This window comes from Pseudonaja textilis, chromosome 9 (assembly GCF_049901715.1).
Source record: "Pseudonaja textilis isolate UNSWEBS1 chromosome 9, rPseTex1.2, whole genome shotgun sequence".
Classification (NCBI taxonomy): Eukaryota; Metazoa; Chordata; class Lepidosauria; order Squamata; family Elapidae; genus Pseudonaja; species Pseudonaja textilis.
Window position 1 is genome coordinate 2476750 of NC_141998.1, and position 22921 is coordinate 2499670.

The 22921-nt window shown below is 46.7% G+C and overlaps 1 protein-coding gene across 1 annotated transcript; it reads left to right on the forward strand.

Annotated features, from left to right (window-relative positions):
- Positions 1–3283: 3283 nt before the first annotated feature.
- On the forward strand, positions 3284–22194 carry AP3M2 (adaptor related protein complex 3 subunit mu 2). The gene is made up of 9 exons (XM_026715179.2): positions 3284–3436; positions 4390–4742; positions 9486–9657; positions 10752–10889; positions 12059–12144; positions 12806–12939; positions 13324–13531; positions 15046–15190; positions 16705–22194. The coding sequence occupies exons 2-9, from the start codon at positions 4470–4472 to the stop codon at positions 16803–16805; spliced, it is 1257 nt and encodes a 418-aa protein (XP_026570964.2). The 5' UTR covers positions 3284–3436; positions 4390–4469; the 3' UTR covers positions 16806–22194.
- Positions 22195–22921: the final 727 nt, after the last annotated feature.

A 22921-nucleotide genomic window follows, 5' to 3' on the forward strand; every position in this document is an offset into this window, starting at 1 on the left:
AGCAGGGGTGGCGCTCCATTTCATGGCGGGCCACCTCAGGGTTGCATCGGACTTTGGGGGGCCAGGATGGGGCATGGCCAGCTTGACATCACTCGTGTCGGGGGCACCTGTAGTGCTTCCTTCCTTCCTTCCTTCCTTCCTTCCTTTCCTTTCCTTTCCTTTCCTTTCCTTCCTTCCTTTCCTTCCTTCCTCCTTCCTTCCTCCTTCCTTCCTTCCTTCCTTTCCTTCCTTCCTTTCCTTCCTTCCTTTCTTTCTTCATTCCTTCCTTCCTTTCTTTTCCTTCCTTTCTTCCTTCCTCCTTCCTTCCTTCCTTTTCCTTTCCTTCCTTCCTTCCTTCCTTCCTTCTTTCCTTACCTTTCTTTCCTTCCTTCCCTTTCTTTCCTTCAGTTCTTTCTTCCTTCCTTCCTGTCCTTCCTTCCTTCCTTCCTTCCTTCCTTCCTTCCTTCCTTCCTTCCTTCCTTCCTTCCTTCCTTCCTTCCTTCCTTCCTTCTTCTCTTTCTTTCCTTCCTTCCTTTCCTTCCTTCCTTTTCCTTCCCTCTTCATTCTCCTTTCCTCTTCCTTCTCCTCTTTCCTTATTCTTCCTTCCTTGCTCTCTTCCCTTCTTTTTCTTTGCCTTCCCTCTTTCCCTTTCTCCTTTCCTGTCCCTTCTTGCATGCTCAAATCCAAAGGGCGAAACATTTCTCCTTTTGTTTTGTTTTTAGTTTGTTTTGCTAGCCCTCTACCAGCAAAAACGGAATCTGCACGCAGCCAGTGCAATCCCAAATTGCATTAACAGAGGGATACAATCGAGATCAAGGGAGGTACTAATACCACACTGTAAAGCCTTGGTAAGGCCACACCTAGAGTACTGCATCCAGTTTGGGTCACCACCACTATAAAAAAAGACGTTGAAACTCTAGAAAGAATGCAAAGAAGAGCAACCAGGATGATGAGGGGACTGGAGGCTAAAACATACGATGAACGGTTGCAGGAACTGGGCTTGGCTGGTCTAGTGAAGAGAAGGACCAGGGGAGACAGGAGAGCAGCCTTCCAATATTTGAGGGGCTGCCCCAGAGAGGAGGAAGGGGTCAGGCTATTTTCTAAAGCTCCTGTAGGCCAGACAAGGAATAATGGATGGAAACTGAACAAGGAGAGATTTAACCTGGAAATAAGGAGGAATTTTCTGATATGGAGAACAATCAATGGAACAGCAGTTGCCTTCAGAAGTTGTGGGAGCTTCATCCCTTGAGGCTTTCAAGAAGAGATTGGACTGACATTTGTCAGAAATGGTGTAGGGTCTCCTGCTTAGATGTGGGGGTGTGGACTAGATGACCTACAAAGTCCCTTCCAACTCTGGTTATCTGTTATCCCTCCTGACCTCTGGCAGAGGGACTGCAGGCTGCTTTGCTGTTTCCAGGGCCAGATCTAAAAACTCCAAGCCAGCCGGTGGGCCTTGAGTTTGACACACACACACACCCCCACGCTAAAGCTTCCTCCACAGGGCCACACTGACAAACTCCTCTGACAGCTTGCAGACAGCTTGCAACACTAAATATTTTTCCAGCCTCCAAACAAGATCTTAAAATCTCCGCTGCTAATTAAGGCTTGCTTTGAAAAGCTCACAAACCGCCCCCCTCCCCACCAAAAAAGACCCCCGTTTTCATCCGCCTGCCAAAAAGAGGAGGCTAACGGGACCTTGGGGAGAAGTTGTTTCCTGCAGCGAAAGGGGGTGCCACACGAAGGCCATCTACCATCTGGCCTGATGCCCCCGGGGGGGACGGACCCATATTACCACCCCCTCGAATTAGATCGGGTAGGGTGCCGGGATGGACGTTCAAAGAAGGATCGCTCCTCTCTGTCAATCTGGCCAGTCTTCCCTCTGGCTAGCCAAACCGGGGGAGGGGGCGGGGTGGGGGGGGCTGAAGGCACTCTACTAATAATGCCGGAGGGATTTCCACCCCTACGCAAGAACATCTTGTCTATTTATATTTATATTTATATTATTTATATTTATACTCTCTCTCTCTCTTTCTCTCTCTCTATATATACATATACACACACACACACACACACACACACACACATATATATATGTGTGTGTTTTTCTTAAGTTTTCAAGGTACTTATGTATGGCATTCAGCTTTGTTCGGGTATTTTCCCACGTCATTGTAGTTGTGTTTTTAAAGTTGTGCTTTTAAAGTTGTGCCAAAACGTTGCTACAACTTTAAAAGCACAACTATAATGACGTGGGAAAATACCCGAACAAAGCTGAATACCATATCTATACATACATAAATATATATATATATTTAGACGAACACTATACAGAAGCCTGATGATGGCAGATGAGATTCTGCTGAAACGTTGCTACAACTTTAAAAGCACAACTACAATGACGTGGGAAAATACCCGAACAAAGCTGAATGCCATACATGTAAGTACCCACGAAAACTTAAGAATATATATATTTGGGAATATATATATATGGGAATCGATGATGCCCAATGGTCAGTTCCAACTAACAAGGCAGTGAGAAGGTGCCACAGCTTTTCACTTAACAACGGAAGTGATCCGTTTTAACAAAGGCAATGATTTGCTTAACAACAGTGATTCATTTAATGGCAGTGATTCACCTAACAATGGCACTGATTCCCTTAACAACGGTGACAAGAAAGGCCATAAAATGGGTCAAAACTCGCTTAAGAACCACCTTGCTTGACCACAGAAATGGGGGGGGCTGTTTCCCATTGTGGTCGTAATTCGAGGACTTCCTCTAATAGCGCTATTAACGGCTTAGACAGGTTTGGGCTCTGACCCACCCGAGATGGCTCCTGCGGTGGCAACGACGACCCCGCTTAGCAGCGACTCCTGTCCGTTTTCTCCTTCTGCAGCTATTCGGTCGTAAACCGAGGATTGGAAAATCGTCCGCAAAACGATGCGACGGGAAAGCCGCGCACGCGCATTTTAGACGAGCGGGGTAGGTGGGGGACGCCCGCTTGTCCCAACGCGCATGCGCAGCTCGCCTGTCACATGCCGCCTTCACGCCGAAGAGAAGGGCAACTTAAGCCGACCGCGTAGCAACCGCCCCGTTGCTATAGAGCCGCGGCGACCCGCCTCCCCTGGTTCGCGCGAGCTTTACAAACACCCAGCCAATCACTGGCTCTGTTTTTCCCTCGGCTCAGCGTTCACCGGCCTGCCGGGCTGTCACTCAGAATCGCTGCCGGGACTTGCCGACCAATCGATGGGGCGGCATTAGGAGGCCCCGCCCTGCCCCGGCGATACCGGTTCTGTCAATCCGAGCTGTCAAAGAAGCGGCGGCGACGCGGGATAGGGGAAGGAAGGGGGGTTCCTCCGCTGGCCAATCAGCGGCGAGGGTGGGTGGCTTCCGAGGGATCTATTTTACCCCCGCCTCCAATCAGGGTTTATTTGAGGAAGCTGTGGCTGTGATGCGGAGGAGGTGAGAATGGGGTCGATTGGGGTGGGAGGAAATGGGGGCTCTGGAGGGTTTGGGGGTCTCCTGCCTGGCTTGAGATCCGTGGGAATCCCTCGCAAAAAGAAGACGGTCGTCTGATGGGAGCTGGTTTCTGGAGGCACCAGGTCCTGGTTCCTAGATTTGAGCCAATTGAAAAACCACGGTTCTTTGAATAAGCCAGGATGGACTGGTTTTGCACAGCCTGCTTAATAAGCCACAAATAAACCGGCTTGGCGCAGCCTGCTTAATAAGCCACAAATAAACCGGCTTGGCGCAGCCTGCTTAATAAGCCACAAATAAACCAGCTTGGCGCAGCCTGCTTAATAAGCCACAAATAAACCGGCTTGGCGCAGCCTGCTTAATAAGCCACAAATAAACTGGTTTGGCGCAGCCTGCTTAATAAGCCACAAATAAACTGGCTAGCACAGCCTGCTTAATAAGCAATGATGGACTGGCTTTGCACAGCCTCCTTAATAAGCCACGAATAAACTGGCTTGGTGCAGCCTGCTTAATAAGCCACAAATACTGGCTTTGCACAGCCTGCTAATAAGCCACAAATAAACTGGCTAGCGCAGCCTGCTTAATAAGCAACGATGGACTGGCTTTGCACAGCCTCCTTAATAAGCCACAAATAGGCTTAGCGCAGCCTGCTTAATAAGCCACAAATAAACTGGCTTTGCACAGTCTGCTAATAAGCCATGAATAAACTGGCTTAGCCTGCTTAATAAACCACAGTGTCTTCCCACACCCTCTTCATTTGCCTGTCCCGCATCCTTGCCGGTGATTGGGTTGCCCGCTAGAAATTGTATTTCTCATCGCATGCTCGGCTCGGGAAATTCCGATTGTAGTGGAGAACCTTTAAGGAAAGACCATACTTAAGAATCCTACATGCTTTGTGTGTGTGTGTGTGTGTGTCTTTGTGTGTTGGATTTTTTTAGACTCCAGTCATAGAGCACGAGTTGATCTCTCGGTCGGCACGGGGGTCCACGGCGGTGGACCTCCTCCTTCTGGACCAGCAATGATTCACAGCCTCTTCCTCATCAACTCCTCCGGAGACATTTTCCTAGAGAAACACTGGAAGAGCGTGATCAGCCGTTCGGTTTGCGACTACTTCTTCGAGGCGCAAGAGCGAGCGTCGGAGGCTGAAAATGTGCCCCCGGTCATTTCCACCCCTCACCATTATCTCCTGAGCGTCTATCGGCACAAGATCTTTTTCGTGGCCGTCATCCAGACAGAAGTTCCGCCGCTTTTCGTCATTGAGTTTCTGCACCGGGTGGTGGACACGTTTCAGGTAAGCGGAATATTCCAGGGATTTAGAATGAATGCTCACGAGCAGAAGTGGGATTCTGCCTGTTCGGACCGGTTCTATAGAACCAGTTGTTAGGATTCTGTCCAGTTCGGAGAACCGGCAAATTGCGCCACTGGCTGGCCCCTCCCCTCCCCTTCCCACCCACTCACTCCTTACCTGGCATGCGCGCCATCAAACTTACCTGCTAAGTTGCTATTTTGCCTTTTTTTCCCCTCTGACCATCAGCTGTTCTGCTGTGCCGGGAGATTTAGATTGGCTAGAAAGCAGGAAATCGTTGGATTTCTTGCTTTCTGGCTAATCTAAAAGCAGAGCTGAACCTTCCTTAGGACTGAAGCTTCTATTTTTTCAGTGCAGACTCAGGGAGCAGATTGCAGAAAGATAGATCTCTGAGCGAATCTGTGATTCTGTGAGCAACTCAATCTGCCTGCCTCCTTTGCCTGATTTTGGGTAAAAGTTGCTCTTTTTTAATGAAAAAATTAATTATTTACAATATTTACATACAAGCCACACCCAGCCAGTCACGTGAGCACCAAGCCACACCCAGTCAGCAAGTCCTGCCCAGCCAGTCACAGGACCACTAAGTCACACCCACAAAACCAGTTGCTAAGAAATTTGAATCCCACCCCTGCTTTTCAGCAGTAGAGGGACTCCAAAAATTTTACTACTGGTTCTGTGGGCGTGGCTTGGTTTGGTGGGCGTGGCTTGGTGGGCATGGCAGGGGAAGGATACTGCAAAATCTCCATTCCCTCCCCACCCTACTAACCTGCTTTCCAGCTCCGTTCTCCTGTGCAGGGCAACCAAAGGAGACCCAGCCGATCAGCTGGGACTCAATGGGAGGCAGAGAATAGATGGGGGGCGGAGCCAGTCAGAGGTGGGATTGGCCAGTTCTCTGAACTACTCAAAATTTTATTTATTTATTTATTTTATTTTGTCAAGCGATTATTAGATAACAGGTGTAAGTATAAACATGTTTATAAATACATGAAATGGATACGAATAAGAAAAATAAAAGAAGCAATAGGACAGGGACGGTAGGCACGTTGGTGCGCTTATGCACAACCCTTATAGACCTCTTAGGAAAGGGGTGAGGTCAGTAGTAGACAGTCTAAGGTTGAAGTTTTTGGGGTTTGGGAAAGAAACCACAGAGTCAGGTAGAGTATTCCAGACATTGACCACTCAGTTGCTGAAGTCGTATTTCCTGCAATCAATTTCCACTACCGGTTCTCCACAACCGGTCAAAACCGGCTGAATCCCACCTCTGTTTTTCAGGACTCTGAAGCAGGTAACCAGATTCAGATTAACAGAGTTGGAAGGGACCCTGCCTTTAAAAACGTGGCGTGCCGGAAGCACGGAAAATAAAATATGCAGAGGGTGCAAAATGTACCCATCGAAAGATGACAACGACGATGGGACAAACTGCATTGTGGTTAACCATAGGAGGAGGAAGAGAATGTAGGAGGGATCACACGTTGTCTTGTGATGTAGGGTTATGCAATGTGCCTGACAAATGCCCGCTTCTAACACTATCAGATATAAGAAAGAACGGTTGTAAAATCATCGCTGCGGTCAAAAATATGATCACTAGGAAAGGATTGTGATCCCGTTGTGACCAACATCGCGATGACTTTTTAACCATGCCCTGCGTACGCTGGATACGCGCGTTTGCTTTGTATGTTTTGGGGAAAGTTTGGCTCCGTTTCCTCGTTCGTGTTTCATTCGTTTCCATTGTTTTATGTCCCCTCGTGAACTTCAGGTTCTGCAAAGGTACAATTACTTCTCAGTTTTGCCCCGGAGTTCTTGGACGAAGCCCAGGGCTGGCTGGGAATTCCAGAAACTCTGCAGTTATGCTCGAAACCTGTGGTTTCCAAACTTGGCAAGTTGGAAATTGAATGGTGGTTTGGGGAATCCTGCGGGTTGAATGTCCCCACAACTTCAAGTTGCCAAGTCTAAAGAAATCAACGACGCTCCAAGCCAATACAGTTCTAGATGTTCTAGATCAGGGAAAAACAAACATTTGTGGATAATAATGAATGTGTGGCGACAGCTTAAAACTGACTTGCACTAAGCAGTCAGCTAGGTTGACACAACTGTGTCGTATTGTCATAAGAAGAGACAATCGGGGCGGGGCCAGTCAGAGGTGGGATTGGCCGGTTTTCTGAGCTACTCAAAATTTCCGCTACCGGTTCTGCGGAATTGATCTGGACCTGCTGAATACCACCTCTGTGTACGCTTGGTGCAAACGAGGAGCAGGGTTCAAACCCTAAGGGCGTCCACCGTCGTACCTTTCGATCCCTCCCTGCGTTTCCAAAATGCCTTTTTTTTTCCCACTCGACGGGTGGCAAGAGGTGGAGAAGAGAACCTGGGAGGCAACGAAGGGAAAATGGAACGGCGCAAACATGCCCGACCGGATCAGCCTGTTTGGCAAAAAGCGAGTTACCCTGGGCACAGACTTTCATGTCAGTCCCTTTGAGGCCGGGGAATGACGATTAGCGTCGAGGCGGGACTGGCCCTGGAAAAGAACCACGCGGCTGTTTCCGAAGCAGCCGCATTTGGGGCTTTAGGCCTTGGATCACACCAAGCGGGAAGGCCTTGAGCTTCAGAAGACGTGGCGGCTCCATCCCTGGAGGCTTTCAGGAAGAGACTGGACAGCCCGTGGTTTGGAATAGTGGAGGGCCTCCTGCTTGGGCAGGGGGTTGGACTAGAAGACCTCTGAGGTCCCTTCCAGCTGTACTCCTATTCTTCTATTCTATTCTTCATTCCAATATTCTATTCTTACTCTATTCTATTCTTATTCCTACATTCTATTCTATTCTTTCTTATTCCTACATTCTATTCTATTCTTATTCTTATTCTTATTCTTATTCTTATTATTATTATTCTATTCTATTCTTATTCCTATTCTTGTTCTATTCTATACTCTATTCTATTCTATTCTTATTCCTACATTCTATTCTATTCTTATTCTATTCTTATTCTTATTCCTATTCTTGTTCTATTCTTATTCTTATTCTATTCTTATTCTATTCTATTCTTATTCTTATTCCTATTCTTGTTCTATTCTCGTTTTTATTCTTATTCTATTCTATTCTATTCTATTCTTATTTTTATTCTATTCTTGTTCTATTCTATTCTATTCTTATTCCTATTCCTATTCTTGTTCTATTCTTATTCTTATTCTATTCTATTCTATTCTATTCTATTCTATTCTATTCTATTCTATTCTATTCCTATTCTTGTTCTATTCTATTCTATTCTATTCTATTCTATTCTAAAGCCAGGCAAACTACTACTTACACAGTTATTCCAACTCTGTTATTCTATTATGAATTTTCTCAGAGACATATTTTAAATATATTAAACTCTGGACATCTACATTTTAGTCATTTTAAACATTATGTCTGGGTTTTGGATTTTGGTTTTTGTTTTTTTGCCTTGGGGTCCCCCCAGTTTTCCTCCCCTATCTCCGTCCACGGATAGTTCTCCTCTTCTTACAGGCCTGTATGAAACGACGTTGAGCTCCGTAGTTGTAACTTGGACTCCTTTATTAGACAAGTTGCTGGTTTTCAGTTTCTGTCAGCACTTCCTGATCGCTGTAAAAATGCGACGTGCTGCTTTTGTGGCCTTTGATGCAGGAAACCCACAAAAGGAGCCTTTCCCACTGCTCAGTGTCTTCAGATGAACGGAAGCAGACTCTTTGAATTATACCTCCATCTGGCCCGATGATGGGATGGGCCGTTTCCAGCTGGTTTTAGTGGTCCCACGGTGCAATTCCCCACCACCCAGCCCTCCTTTCTTTTCTGCTGAGATTGGAGAACATCCTCTCTGGATCACGTTCCCTTATTTTGAAGGCCATCTATAATAGCAATAGCACTTCGACTTATGTACCCCTTCACGGTGCTTTTACAGCCCTCTCTAAGCGGTTTACAGAGTCAGCCTCTTGCCCCCCCAATGACCTGGGTCCCCATTTACCCACCTTGGAGAGATGGGAGGCTGAGATAACTTTGAGTCAAACTCCTGACAGTGGGCAGAGTTAGCCTGCAATACTGCGTTCTAACCACTATGCCATCAAGGAAGGAAGGAGAGAAGGAAGGAAGGAAGGAAGGAAGGACTAGCAATAGCACTTAGACTTATATACCACTTTACAGTGCTTTGCAGCCCCCTCTAAACTGTTTACAGAGTCAGCCTCTTGCCCCCAAACAATCTGGGTCCTAATTTTACCCATCTCAGAAGGACGGAAGGCTGAGTCAACCTTGAGCTGGTCAGGATTAAACTCCTGTAAGTGGACAGAGTCAGCCTGCAATACTGCATTCTAACCACTGCGCCACCATGGTCCGTCCTTGCTTGCTTGCTTGCTTGCTTGCTTGCTTGCTTGCTTGCTTGCTTCCTTCCTTCCTTCCTTCCTTCCTTCCTTCGCAATAGCACTTAGACTTATATACCGCTTTATAGTGCTTTTACAGCCCTCTCTAAGCAGTTTACAGACTTACCCACCTCGGAGGAATGGAAGGCTGAGTCAACCGTGACCTTGGTGAGATTTGAACTGCAAATTGCAGTCAGTCGGCAGTAAGCAGAAGGATCCTGCAGTACTGCACTCTCACCACTGCGCCACCACAACTCGTAATTTAGGTTCTCCCTTAATTCCTGGGCCTTGAGTGATTCTCTCCCCAGATTTTCCTGAGGCAACCAACCCCAGAATGGAGAGCTGTTTAATTTTGCTTCTCTCCCCAGGACTATTTTGGAGTCTGCTCCGAAGTTGTTATCAAGGACAACGTGGTGGTGGTCTACGAGGTGCTCGAGGAGATGCTGGACAACGGTTTCCCCTTGGCAACGGAGTCCAATATTCTGAAGGAGCTGATCAGGCCGCCGACAATCCTCCGGACAGTTGTCAACACAATCACAGGTAGATCTTCATCCAACAGGGTAAAATGGGCTTGGCGGATTGGTGGTTTATGGAGCGGATCAAACTACCCTGGGAGCAGCAGTAAGTTTAGGATGAAGTGGGTGGTGTGAATCTAGGTATTGGGTCATGGTTCAGTTCAGCATGGGTTAGAGCAGTGGTCGCCAACCAGTGGTCCAGGGACCATTGGTGGTCTGTGAGAAAATATTGGTGGTCCGCAGAAAAATGTTACCCTCAAAGTAATTAATCCAGGCTGTGCGGGAACACAAGGCTGCGCTGCTCACATGGCCCACGAGATACACAAGGCTTGCGTCCCTTGCATTGCGCACAACATGAGGTAATGAGGGGAGGGGGGAAAGGGCAGAGGGGGGAAACTTGTCCCATGCGCCCCACACGCCTGGCCTGGCCACCGGGCTGCTTCTTTCCGCTTCTTTCTTCTTCTGCTTTGGGCTGCACGCAAGGAAAGCAGCAAGAGTCTGTCTTTCTCTCCCCAAACTCCGCCAGAAATGAGTCTTTGGGACCCTGCAAGCCCTCCTGCTCCAAGAGGCTGCACCGGCATGACAAGTTTCACAAAGATTCATTTTTGGCAGAGTTTGGGGGAGAGAAAGAAAGACTTCTGCAGCTCCTGCTGCTTTCCTTGCATGAAGCCAAAAGTCTCTCTCTCTCCTCCTGAGAATAGAGCTGGAGACGGTATCCTGCGATCCCAAATAAAGAATGATCGATCGGTAGGAAAATGGGGCTGCAGACTTTTTGGGGGGGATTTTCCCAGGGTCTCTGATCCGTGGGATTTAAAATTATGAGTTTGGTGGTCCCTGAGGTCCAAAAGGTTAGAGGTCCCTGGGTTAGAGCTTAGGTCCCCAATCCACATTGTCTCCTATGAAACTAGACACCCTAGTAATGCCACACCTGGAATACCGCAACCAATTCTGGTCACCCTACTTCAAAAAAAGGATGTTGAGACTTTGGAAAAAGTTCAGAGAAGAGCAACTAAGATGATCAAGGGACCAGAGACTCAAACCCATGAGGAACTTCCGGCTTCTTCTTCCTCTTCTTCTTCTTCTTCTTCCTCCTCCTCCTCCTCCTCCTCCTTCTTCCAGGAAGCACCAACGTCGGAGAGCAGCTCCCCACAGGGCAGCTGTCTGTGGTGCCCTGGCGACGGACCAGCGTGAAGTATACCAACAACGAAGCCTATTTTGATGTGATCGAAGAGATAGACGCCATCATCGACAAGTCAGGTATTCCGATCATCTCCTTGCTCAAAGGCAGCCGAAACCTCGTATTTTAAGGAAAACCAGGTAGCCCGTGTCCTTTGCTGTGTGTGTGTGTATAGAAAACTATCTATCTATCTACCTACCTACCTAATCTATCGATAGATATCTATAGATATACACACACATCTATCTATCTTACATGTACACACACACACACACACACACACACACCTATATCTGTCTGTCTGTCTGAAGTATAAATATAATTTTGAATCCTGTAAATCCTTCCATTCCATAAAGTATAAATCCTTCCATTCTTCACTATCCAGTCAGAGCTGAAGAAGCTTCTTGGATGAGAAGCGAAACGTCTTCAAAGAAAAAACCAGAAAGTCCAGTTGCCTCTTGAAAAAACACCTTCAGGACAGCGGTGGGGAATGTTCTTTCCCTAACTATCTAATCTGTGTGTGTGTGTGTGTGTGTGTGTGTGTGTGAGAGAGAGAGAGATAGGCAGGCAGGCAGGCAGACAGACAGACGGGGTAGGAAGTAGATGAGAAAGAATGAGAGATGAGAGATGAGAGAGAGAGAATGATAGATAGATAGATAGATAGATAGATAGATAGATAGATAGATAGATAAGAGATAAAATAGATAAGATAGATAAGATAGATGATAGATAAGATAGATCGATTGGATAGATAGATAGATAGATAGATAGATAGATAGATAGATAGATAGAAAGATCAGATCAGATATATAGTTTTCCGTCTCTGCTGGACTTTCTGGTTTTTCTTTGAAGACGTTTCGCTTCTCATCCAAGAAGCTGCTTCCGCTCTGACTGGAGGGTGGGGAAATGAAAGGATTAAATCCTATAAATCCTTCCATTCCATAAAGTATCAGTCCTTCCCTTCCCCACCTTCCAGTCAGAGCTGAAGAAGCTTCTTAGATGAGAAGCGAAACGTCTTCAAAAGAAAAAAATAGAAAGTCCAGTTGCCTCTTGGGGGCGGAAAAAAAACAGCCCCTTTGGGATTTCCAGTCTGTAATTTGCTTTTTTGCCTTCAAATCAGCCTGATGACTGCCTGGCCAATCCCATGCAGTGGATTTGTTCACTTAGGATTCCTTAGATTAGCCCCAATATCCTTCCTGATCTATGTGAATTATTATTTTTTGTTTGTTTGTGTTTGTTTGTGTGGCAGGTTCCACAATCACAGCTGAAATCCAAGGAGTGATCGATGCCTGCGTGAAATTGACCGGGATGCCTGACCTCACCCTTTCCTTCATGGTAAAAATGAGAGGGGAGAGGACCCCTCGTGCCCAGCCATTTTAACATATTCCCTGTCTTGCCCTTCCATAGCCAACCATCACGGCGCCCATACCCAAAAAATAGGAAACCAGTCAAATCTTCCCACGAGTGGTATAAAGCGGTAAAACCAGGGATGTTTTACTGCCTCAACGTTCCACTTGACCGCCATAAATCCATAAAAGTTGATGTAGGTGACTTTGATTCTTCCTCTCTTGGTGGTAAACTTAAGTTTCTGCCACAGTATTATTTCCCGGCCTGCGGAGATGGATAGGAATTGGGACGAATTCTGGAAGGTGGGCATTCCAAGGGCGAGGTGTAGCAGCTTTGTTTTAAAATAAGGGAAGGGTCTCGTGGAAGGAAGGCTGAAGAGTTGAGTTTCCATCTTTGAAAATGGGGTTGTGGGGAACTGTGGCAAAGAGAGAAGGCCAAAGCACCACATAACACAGTTACGGCTTCCTCACGTAGGAATAGTCCACTGTATCTCCATCTTGGCAACTTTTAGGACTGTGGACTTCAGTTCCCAGAATTCCCCAGCCAGCAAAGCTGTGAGTTGAAGTCTTAAGGTTGCCAAGGTTGAGAAGCCCTAGAATAGCACCACCAGCCCAGGAACTTCCAACTCTTTTATCCTTCCTCTTTCCAGAACCCGAGATTGTTGGACGATGTCAGCTTCCACCCCTGTGTGCGTTTCAAGCGGTGGGAATCCGAACGCATCCTGTCCTTCATCCCTCCCGATGGCAACTTCCGCTTGCTCTCTTATCACGTCAGCGCTCAAAAGTAAGATGGATTCTTCCAGAGTTTTGGACTTTCTCAGAAAACAACAACTGAATAAAAAAACTGCTGGTGACCTTCTACCGCTGCACCAGAGAGAGTATCTTAACTTACTCCACCTCTGTATGGTTTGCCAATTGCACAGGGGCAGATAGGACGGCGCTCCAGAGGGTGAACATCAATGCCCAGAGGATCATGGGTTGCCCTCTCCCCTCTTTGGAAGAGCTTTAGAGCTCCCCCTGCCTTAAGAAAGTTCAAAACATTCTCATCCTGGAATTTTCTGGAACACTGACGGCAGTTTCTTGAAAGGAACGGCGTTAAGCCAGGGCAAACTCAAGATTAGTGGGCTACAACTCCCTTTGCCATGACGACGCTCTTCTTTTTCCACAGTTTAGTGGCCATCCCAGTCTACGTAAAGCACAACATCAGCTTCCGAGACAGCAGCTCCCTCGGCCGCTTTGAGATCACCGTGGGGCCCAAACAGACCATGGGGAAGACGGTGGAAGGGGTACTGGTCACCAGCCAGATGCCCAAAGGGGTGCTTAACATGACCCTCACACCTTCTCAAGGGACACACACGTTTGATCCTGTCACAAAGGTGAGGAAATATAGAACCTTCAGCCGAGCCTGGTTCTTGGGATGAGCCTGTCCTCTTTTCCTGTTGTGGGAGAAGGAGTGGCAGAATATGGGGGGGCGGAGTTAAAAGAGGGATCAGCCTAGAATCCTTACGCGGTCACAAGCGGATGAGGCCCTGTTAGTAGGGAAGATTCCTGTGTGTAGGCTGTTGAGCAGTAAACTGGTTTAATTGGTAGCTGTTGTGGCTCGCCGGCAGCCTGTGCAGACAGCAGTGGAATCAGACAGTGGGGAAGAATGGGAACCAGTCCAGAAGTCTGGAGAGGACTCGGACGGGGGTCCTGCGTCCGATGCAAAGATGGGGCCAGCACCATCTGGGAGTGGGGTGCTGACTCTGGAGCCTTTGGAGTCTGGCACCAGTGAGGCAGAGGAACAAGGGGAGCCTGTTCCCAGTGTGCATGTGCACAGAACTGCCAGAAGGCAAGAGCAGCTGAGACAAAAGGGGCGACTCAGGAGTAAGGCTGGGAGGTGATTGCCCCTCCCATAAGGGATAAAGGACAGGCAAAGGTGATGAAGCCTTTGCAGGAAGCAAAGTCGTTCGTTCTGTTCAGATTGAAGCTCTGTGTGGACTTTGTACTTCGGTTGGTTTTTTTTTACCGTTAATTTGGCACTTTAGTTGTTGGTAGCAATTCAAAGGAGAGAAAGGTGGGTGCTTATCTCGAGGGACTGTTTGGGACTCATTGCAAATGAGCTGAAATAAAATAAGAGTTGTTTTAACTCAGCGTGTGCTTAATTATGGTCTCAGGAAGCCTTGGACAAAACAGAAGCTTTTTTATTAGTGGGATGGCTGTGGGGGTGAGGGGGTGTGGGGTAAAGGAAGACATGGCCACAGAGATGGATCGCAGGTAGTCCTTGAGATACAACTACAATTGAGCCCCACATTTCCGTTGCTAAGCCAGACAGTTGCGAGGTCAGTTTCATTTCATGTTCAAAACCTTTCTTGCCACCGCTGTGAACTGAATCACTGCAGTCCTTGATAATATTTTAATAATATTTTGTTTTCTTCATTTAGTAGTTGTTGTTTCTTCTCCTCCTCCTCCTCCTCCTCCTCCTCTTCTTCTTCTTCTTCTTCTTCTTCTTCTCCTCCTTCTCCTCCTCCTCCTCCTCCTCCTCCTCCTCCTCCTCCTCTTCTTCTCCTTCATCTTCGTCTTCGTCTTCGTCTTCTTCTCATCCAAGAAGCTTCTTCAGCTCTGACTGGATGTTGGGAAATGGAAGGATTTATATTGCAGAATGCAAATAACCAGAGCTGTCTGCAAGGAATATCAATCCTTCCCTTCCCCACCATCCAGCCAGAACTGAAAAAGCTTCTTGGGGGAGAAGTGAAACGTCTTCAAAGAAAAAACGAGAAATTCCAATTGCCTCCTGAAAAAAAAAAAAAAAAAAAACCACACCTTTGGGATAAGCAGGACCCGGATGACGGAGAATCTCCACAGACGTTTATCTTGTCCTCTCTTTCTTTCTCCACCCTTCCCTTGAAAGCTGCTGATGTGGGACGTGGGGAAGATCAGCCCTCAAAAGCTGCCCAGCTTGAAGGGGACGATGGGTCTTCAGGCCGGGGCCTCCAAGCCTGATGAGAACCCCACCATTAACCTCCAGTTCAAAATCCAGCAGTTGGCGATCTCCGGTTTGTGATCTTCCAATTCTCTGTCTGTCTGTCTTTTATTTCCCTCTGCCTTTACTTTTTTTTAAAGCACACTTTTAAAGCCCCACCTGCCATTAAGCAAAGGGATTTAAATGTCATTATTAAAGACACGCTGGACAAATGGGCTGCCTAAGCATTGGGCAAGATTCGCGGTGACGGTGCGTTCTTGGCTGCATCCTATGTTAACTCGGGACCCACAATATTCACAATTCATATTTGGCTGGATTTTGTTCCCCTTGGCTGTGCTGGTCCTGGGGTCTCTGACCCCCTGTATCTCAGAGACCGTGTGCCGCTAAAAATTAGCAGTGAGCAGAATAATTCCCCTGCCTTTTTTGGACATACTTTGATTAAACGTTTTAAAATCAAAAAGTAAAATAATGAATACGGACTAATGTAAAGGAAGAAAAATAAATAAACCGAAGAGGAAGCTAAAAGTGCAAGAAAGAAAGGTTCAGAGAAAAGCGACTTCCAATCTTTACAGCAGCGTTAATGCGGTGATACCTCAGTACTCCGCATTAATTAGTTCTGGGAGGTGTGACGAGTATTAAAAATGACAAGTACCAAACAAACCACACAACTAGCATGTCACCCATTGTTTTGGCTGGAAAGGGTAGCGAGTTACAAGGCAACCGACATCAACAGATTCTAGTTTGTGCATCAAGTACCAAACAAACGACGAGTACTAGGACAAAATTTTGGAGTCAAAATGTGTCGAGTACCAAATTTGATGAGTTTCAAAATTAGTTGAGTACTGAGGTGTGACTGTACAATTACGTCATTTAACAGTCAAATTTATCTTTTTCCCCTAAAACGGCACCATGACTCTCTTCCTTCTATTATTAAAACCAGAAATCATATTCATTTTATGCCGAGAGCCCAGCTCTCATATTTTCAATCAGTTCTTAGTGTGATAAAAGAGTGTTTCCTTTCAGAATTTCCTTCAGAAGAGGACATTTGAAAAAAAAAATGTATTTTTAGAGTGTTATGTTCTTGCTTTTTTTTTTTAAAAAAAAGAGGCAGGGCAGCCATATAAGTTGGAACAAGCTTTGCATCCATTTCCAAGGATCTGGGGCCTCTCTTAGTTCATACACTTTCGTTAAACTCTTAAGAGCAGAGGTCTCCAAACTTTGCAACTTTAAGATTTGTGGACTTTCAGCATCCAGAAATCCTCAGCTAATCATGCTGGCTGGGCGGTTCTGGGAGTTGAAGCCCACAAGTCTTCCAGTTGCCAAGTTTGGAAAGTCCTGCTCTAGAGAAATCCTCCAAGGAAATTCCAGTCCCGTCATGGTTGGCGTTGTGAGGACTTGTGAAAACAAACGATTGTTTTCCTCCTCTGAAGAAGTTCAGAGAAGTTCTCTCCACCCAATTTCTTCAGCCACAATTGGCGGAATATTTTGGAAAACGTTTTTTGGGGGGTGAAACCTGTGCCCAGTTTTTGCAGCCACGTCCTACAACCTCTTCCACGTCTGCTTCACCTCCTTTTCTGCTCGTTCCAGGTCTGAAGGTGAATCGTTTAGACATGTACGGAGAAAAGTACAAGCCTTTCAAAGGAATCAAGTACATGACCAAGGCGGGGAAATTCCAAGTCCGCACCTGAGAGATCTTCCGCCGTGGAGACGACTTGTGACTTCTACTCCACCTCTGCTCTCCTCTTCCTCGTGGTTTGCTCCTTCTGGATTTCTTCTGAGACAGGCAACTTCCCCCACCCACCCCAGATTGGCCAGCCCTTCCTCCTTTAACATCTGGAGCTCCCCGTGGCGACAAAGAGCAACACGGAGACATGGTAACTTCCCTTTGGGTTGGTTGGCTTCCCACTTCAGCCAACGATGTGCTTTCCACGCCTCGTTGGAAGTCCACAACAGCCGGGTTCTTTGCCGGACGAAGCTGCAGGCAGAAGAGATGCTGAAGGAACCCCAACAAGAAGAGGCTGGATGGTCTTCCTGCTCACTGCACAGGATTCTGGTTGGGCTCCCAAGCCTGCGCGAATCGTTCTTTCCCAACCTCTCTGCACTCCGCCTGTCCTATTTAACTGCGCCAGCGTGTACAGAAACAGGAAAGGGACCGCTCCTTTCTCAGACCGGGGTGGGGGTGTGTTTTGTGTGTGTGTGTGTATATATATATATATATTTTTGTTTGTTTTCTGAGGTTCTCGCGGATATTTGTATGTGGATCTTTGGTTATTCGGGTTTTCTCCCGCGTAAGATTGGAAGTATCTAGGCAACGTTTCGATGAAGTCTCATTCATCATCTTCAGGCTTGTGTCTTCAGCTCTGTGCTTCTCAAGAGTGATGTGAGCTTGCAACTGCTTCCTTTTAACTACTAGCGGGGCTGTGACTTGATTGGGTGGGGGCTTGGCTGTGTTCTGATTGGGTGGGGGTGTGTTCTTTCATATATATATATATATATATATATATATATATATATATATATATATATATATAAAGCCCTGAGGGTGGGGCACTCGTTCCCAGGCTGCCGCATTTCCTCTTGCATGTGCTTGCGTGTTGCGCTTCCAGCTGATCTCTGACATGCGCTGCTATTAGGCTACTAGACCTGCTTCCCCCCAGTCTGGTGCCTCCCCTGGCTGTCTGGCTGGTCTCCCTTGAGCTCCTCCTGCCGAATCTCCCTTGCTAATGGGAGTCCCCGCAGGTTTTCCTCCCTACCAGGCTGGGCCACAAGCCGCCGGTCCCTTTTTCGGCGCAACCTCTCTTAGAAGTTTCAGGATGTCGCTCTTCTTAAATCCGAGCCGTGTGTGTGTTTCCGTTCCGATCCGGACTCTCACCCCTGTTTACATGCTTCTGTTTTGTTCGTCGAGAGGAGAAAAAAAACTCCAGACAAATCCAAGTAGACGTCATTTGGCAGGTCCTTTCTGGAATGCCGTGGAAAACTCCAAACTCAAAAGAGATCTGAGATCTGCCGTTCAAGATGGCGCAAAGGCAGAGGGTGTCTGACTGTGCCGGAACATTCTGGACACTGTGAATTTGCAACTTTCCTCTCTTCTCTTCTCTCTCTTCTTCTTTTCTCTCCTCTCCACGCCTCTCCTCCCTTCCTTTCCCCTCCCCTCTCTTCTCTGGCTCAGGAAATCTGGAAGTGGAACTCCACAAAATCCTAAAGTTGCCAAGTTTTGAGAGCCCCGTCCTAGACTGGAGTATCTGAATATATTTACTTTCCTGAACAGTCAGTGAAATCCCTTTTGGGTTTGGGGTTTTGAGATCTGATGAAGAGAACTATGGAAGGTGGGTTTGCCAGAAGATCAGGAAGTCGCTACCTGGGGCGAGAGTTGGGTTGTCAAGGGCTGGCTATCATGTCTGAGGAACTTCCTCCTAGCGTATGTATCGGGTGGGGATGGGATAGGAGGGAGTAAAGATGACAGATTAATAGGTCTTCTGTTTCTGTAAGGTCTAGCAGCGGTTTGCTAAAAGTAGCTGAATGGGTGGGTTAAATTTTGGGGGGTCCTTTGGAGTCAGAGAGGAAGAAAAATGGTGCTTGAAGCAGCCTTATGTCCTTTCCAACAGAAGCCCAATTTGTGTGTGGAGACAGCCTCCTTGCCAGTTCCATTTTAATATAAAAAATTAGCAAAAGGGCCCATTGTTTCCAAGCGGTGATCCTAGGATAATCTCGATCAAAACAGATTTCTGGAAAAGGTCTGGGCTAATTAAAAAGCAAAATCTTGTCTCTTAATGCTGAGAAAACATCCCGCTGGATGTCTGGTATGTTGTCCAGGAAAGAGAGGAAAAAATTCCCCCCCCCTACCCAGCCTTGATGCAAAACATCTGGGCTTCAGAGATGATTCCTGGAGTCTTCTGAGGAGGATGCACCATCTCTGCCAGTTCAGTAGGTGGAGATGCAAGCCCGAGATATTTTCCAGTGAAAGAAGCCAAGGAGACTTCTGAAGAGAGACGGCCTTCTTTTTGGAATCAAGACAGATTTATGGGTCACACCAGAGAGCAGTCCTTACAGGATGTCTCTTTTGAGGTGAGCTGCTCATTTCCAAGGGCCCTGCAGATATCCAGGTGTGTTCACGACCAAGGCTGGGAAAACAAGCGGCCCTCAAGCCTCCATTCTTCCCACTTTCGGTCCAAAGCTCAAGAGCTTTCTGTCCAGCCCAGCCATTTAAGATGGGCTAATAACTGGTTGGTTTTTACCATCTTCAAAAATGGCTTCTATTTTTAGACGGTTAGTTTACTCACCTCGAATGCCTTGCGGGGTGGAAAGGCAGCACGGACATTGAAAGGATAAGCCAAATAAATCGTTGGGGCAAGTGTGGAAGATGGCAACTAATTAAAGCCTTCACCAAACCCGGCAAGACCATTCTTGCTTCAGTTTGGAATTAAATGTCCATTTGTACGGTTAGTCTAGTGAAAAGAAGAACTAAGAGAGACAGGATAAGCAGTCTTCCAGTAGTTGAGGGGCTGCCACAAAGAAGAGCGGGATCAATCTATTTTCCGTAGCATCCGAAGGCAGGACAAGCAACAATAGATGGAAACTAATCAAGGAGAGAAGCAACCTGGGGATGAAGGAGAAACTTCCATTATCCTTTGGAACCACTTGCCTCCAGAAGTTGTGGATACTCCACCACTGGAGGATTTTAAGAAGAGATTGGACAGCCATTTGTCTGTAATGGTATAGGGTTTCCTGCCTAAGCAGGGGGTTGGACTAGAAGATCTCCAAGGTCCCTTTCAACTCTCTTATTCTGTTATACAGTCCAATTGGATGCAAGTCTTCCCATTTTAATACGTGCTCTGTATTCCATCTTGAAAATCCCAACATCCTGTAGCAAGTCATTGAAAAACCCACTAGATATTCCAGGGAGCTTCCCTTGTCTAGGTTCCTCCAGACGTTTGACCCTCTGTGTCCATTGCCACAGCCAGGCTGTTCCAGACACGTATCCGAGTAGGAGTGTGGTTCTGGTTCCCTAATCTTTCTTTAAGGGTCGAATGTTGCATTCTGAAGTTCTTCGGTTGAGTTCTGGCACCGCCGGATCGGGCCCGATGCCATCCCTGCATTGTATTTTATGATCATATTGCAGTGAACTTAGCCCGTTGCATTCACTTGACCGCTGCAGTTAGCTGATGGTTTAGGGCAGGGGTGTCCAATCTTGGCCACTTTAAAACTTACGGACGTCTTCGACGCTCAGAATTCCCTGGGTAACGTGGCTGCCTGGGGAATTCTGGGAGTTGAAACCCCCACAGGTCTTAAAAGCGCCTAAGGTTGGACGCCCCTGCTTCAGGTCACAACCAGAAATTTGAGTAAGCGGAATAAACGCTCAGATAAAACCTGTCATAAGAACCAACTCGATGTGTCACAAGACGGGGAGAGTGACAGGCTCAAAGGGAACTTCAAGCCATCGAAGGTGTTGAGAATTGAATGTGTGAATCCTCTGGTTCCCTGGCCCGTTTTAATTTAGCACCCTGAACGCTCTGCGCCCTGGCCTCTAAGCTATGCCAGTCTACTTGATGCAACTTGTATTTTTTTCTTCCTTCTTTTTAATCGTTATTCTTACTTAGGTTACTGGACACCAGCGGTCACTTTTTCACCCAGTTGCTTCTCAAACCCTTATTGACAGCATGCTCCAACCACAGTCCTTCTCGAGAGAAACTTCCTCTAGCTTTGCAGCATCTAACCTGGCACAGAGGTCTTGAGCCCGGCTCACCAGCTCTTAGTGGCCCCCAGCATTAACCAGAGGTTGAGTTTACAACTTCTGGGTATGTACAGTGATGATGCAAGAAGGTGGCCAATCCATGCCCAGGATGCTGTCCTTCACCATAACTTCCATTGGCTGAGCTTTGACTGCTTCCAAGTCATGAGACGTGTGTATTATGCGGGTTTACTCGCGCATATTTATTTATGCCCCTATGTAAACTATGTGGTTTACTCATTCTGCAGATGCAGTTTCTCTAGCTTAAACAAGCCATAGCTTGCTGTGTTGGGCGAACCACACTTCTCAATCCAATAAGCCATGGCTTAGTGTGATGTAACAAATCCAGATGAAATAGTTATCCACACGTTGAGTGTCAGCCTGGAGCTTACAACATGCTAGACCAAGGGTGTCCAGCCTTGGCGACTTCAAAACTTGTGGACTTCAGCATTGCTGGTTGGGGGATTCTGGGAGTTGAAGTCCACAAGTCTTGAAGTTGCCAAGGTTGGATATCCCTATGCTAGACTTATTATTTATTAAATTTAATGTCTGTAGGAGCTCCAGGAGTTCAAATGACTCTACATAAGTACTCCTTCCTTTTGTATAGTGTTATGTAGGGATGAACTTGGAGGGAAGAGCCACAGACCAGACAATAGTCAGAGAAGAAACAGTTGAATCTGCAGAGGGAATGAGCAAACCCTCCCTAGTTTCTTGGACTGTAAAGGTGACAGGTGGGAGGAGATGAACTTTCACACTCGTAAGATTGTGTTCGTGTAACCTTACAGCAAAGTAGAATGTGCTCATTGGGGCATGTTTCTTGTCTGGGCTACTTCGCAGGGGTAACAGGTTCTTGTCCAAAATGGTATCGGTTCTCCTGCGTGAGCAAGGTCTAGAAGACCTCTGAGGTCCCTTCCAGTTCTATTGATTTGGTTCTTGGGTTTCTCAAGGTCATTCCCACACACCATCACAGCACGCATCTCCTGACAAAAGCCATTCTGTGAGAAAGGTTGAGCTGCGAGATTGAGCGTCTCCCGGGGATCTTCTGGGGTGGTGGGAGAACTGGAATTCGAGTCTTCCCGGTGCCCGGTCAATGGCACTAATTGGGCTGTGTTTAATTTAGAGTTAATGTGTGCAAGCCGCACCCCCGTGGCCTATAAACAGTACTTTTTGTTGGTGTCTTTCTTTCCGTTAACTGTGAGTAGTTCAATAAACCACAACCGAGTGGTAGCTCAGCGTGATGTGCAAATTCTGTGTGAGCTTAAGAGTCGAAGCCGAGGGCGTGGCCCTGATGTCATGGCCTTGATCATTCTAGCCAGTGGTTTAAATTTGACAATTTGATTCTTCTTTGATTCTGCCTTCACATCTACTCTTTATTCTAGTTGCCACGATGTTAAAAAAAAAAAAAAGGTTGAGACCCTGGAAAGAGTGCAGAGAAGAGCAACCAGGATGATTAGGGGACTGGAGACTAAAACATACGAAGAACGTTGCTTAAATTGGGTATGTCTAGTTTGATGAAAAGAAGGACTAGGAGAGACATGATAGCACTATGCAGATATCTTGGGGGCTGCCCCAAAGGAGAGGGAGTCAATCTATTCTCCAAAGCCCCTGAAGGAAGGAGAAGAAGCAACAGATGGAAATGAACCAAGGAAAGAAACAAGCTGGAATTAAGCAGAAACTTCCTAACAGCGACAACAATTAACCAGTGGAACTGCCTGCTACCAGAAGTCATGGGTGCTTCATCAGTGGAGGTTTTTAACAATCGTATTACTAACGACTATTTTATGTATGTAGCCTAAAATACTTTTACATAAAAACTGCATCTTATGCAGAGACAAAGACCACACAGAGAGACAATCACATCCTTTTCCATTAAAGCCAGCTGCTCCAAGCATAAATGTCTTTTACAAGCTGCGGTGAGAATATGTGTATAATCTGATGCATGTAAATAAGGTCATTTATTCGATAATATGAAGCAGCTGTGGGCATTTTAGCCGTGTCCCCCTTCAAATTTCCCCCGCCATAAGCCAGTAAATCGTACAGAAACATAGCAGGCAAACTCTGTGTGTGTCAGGTATG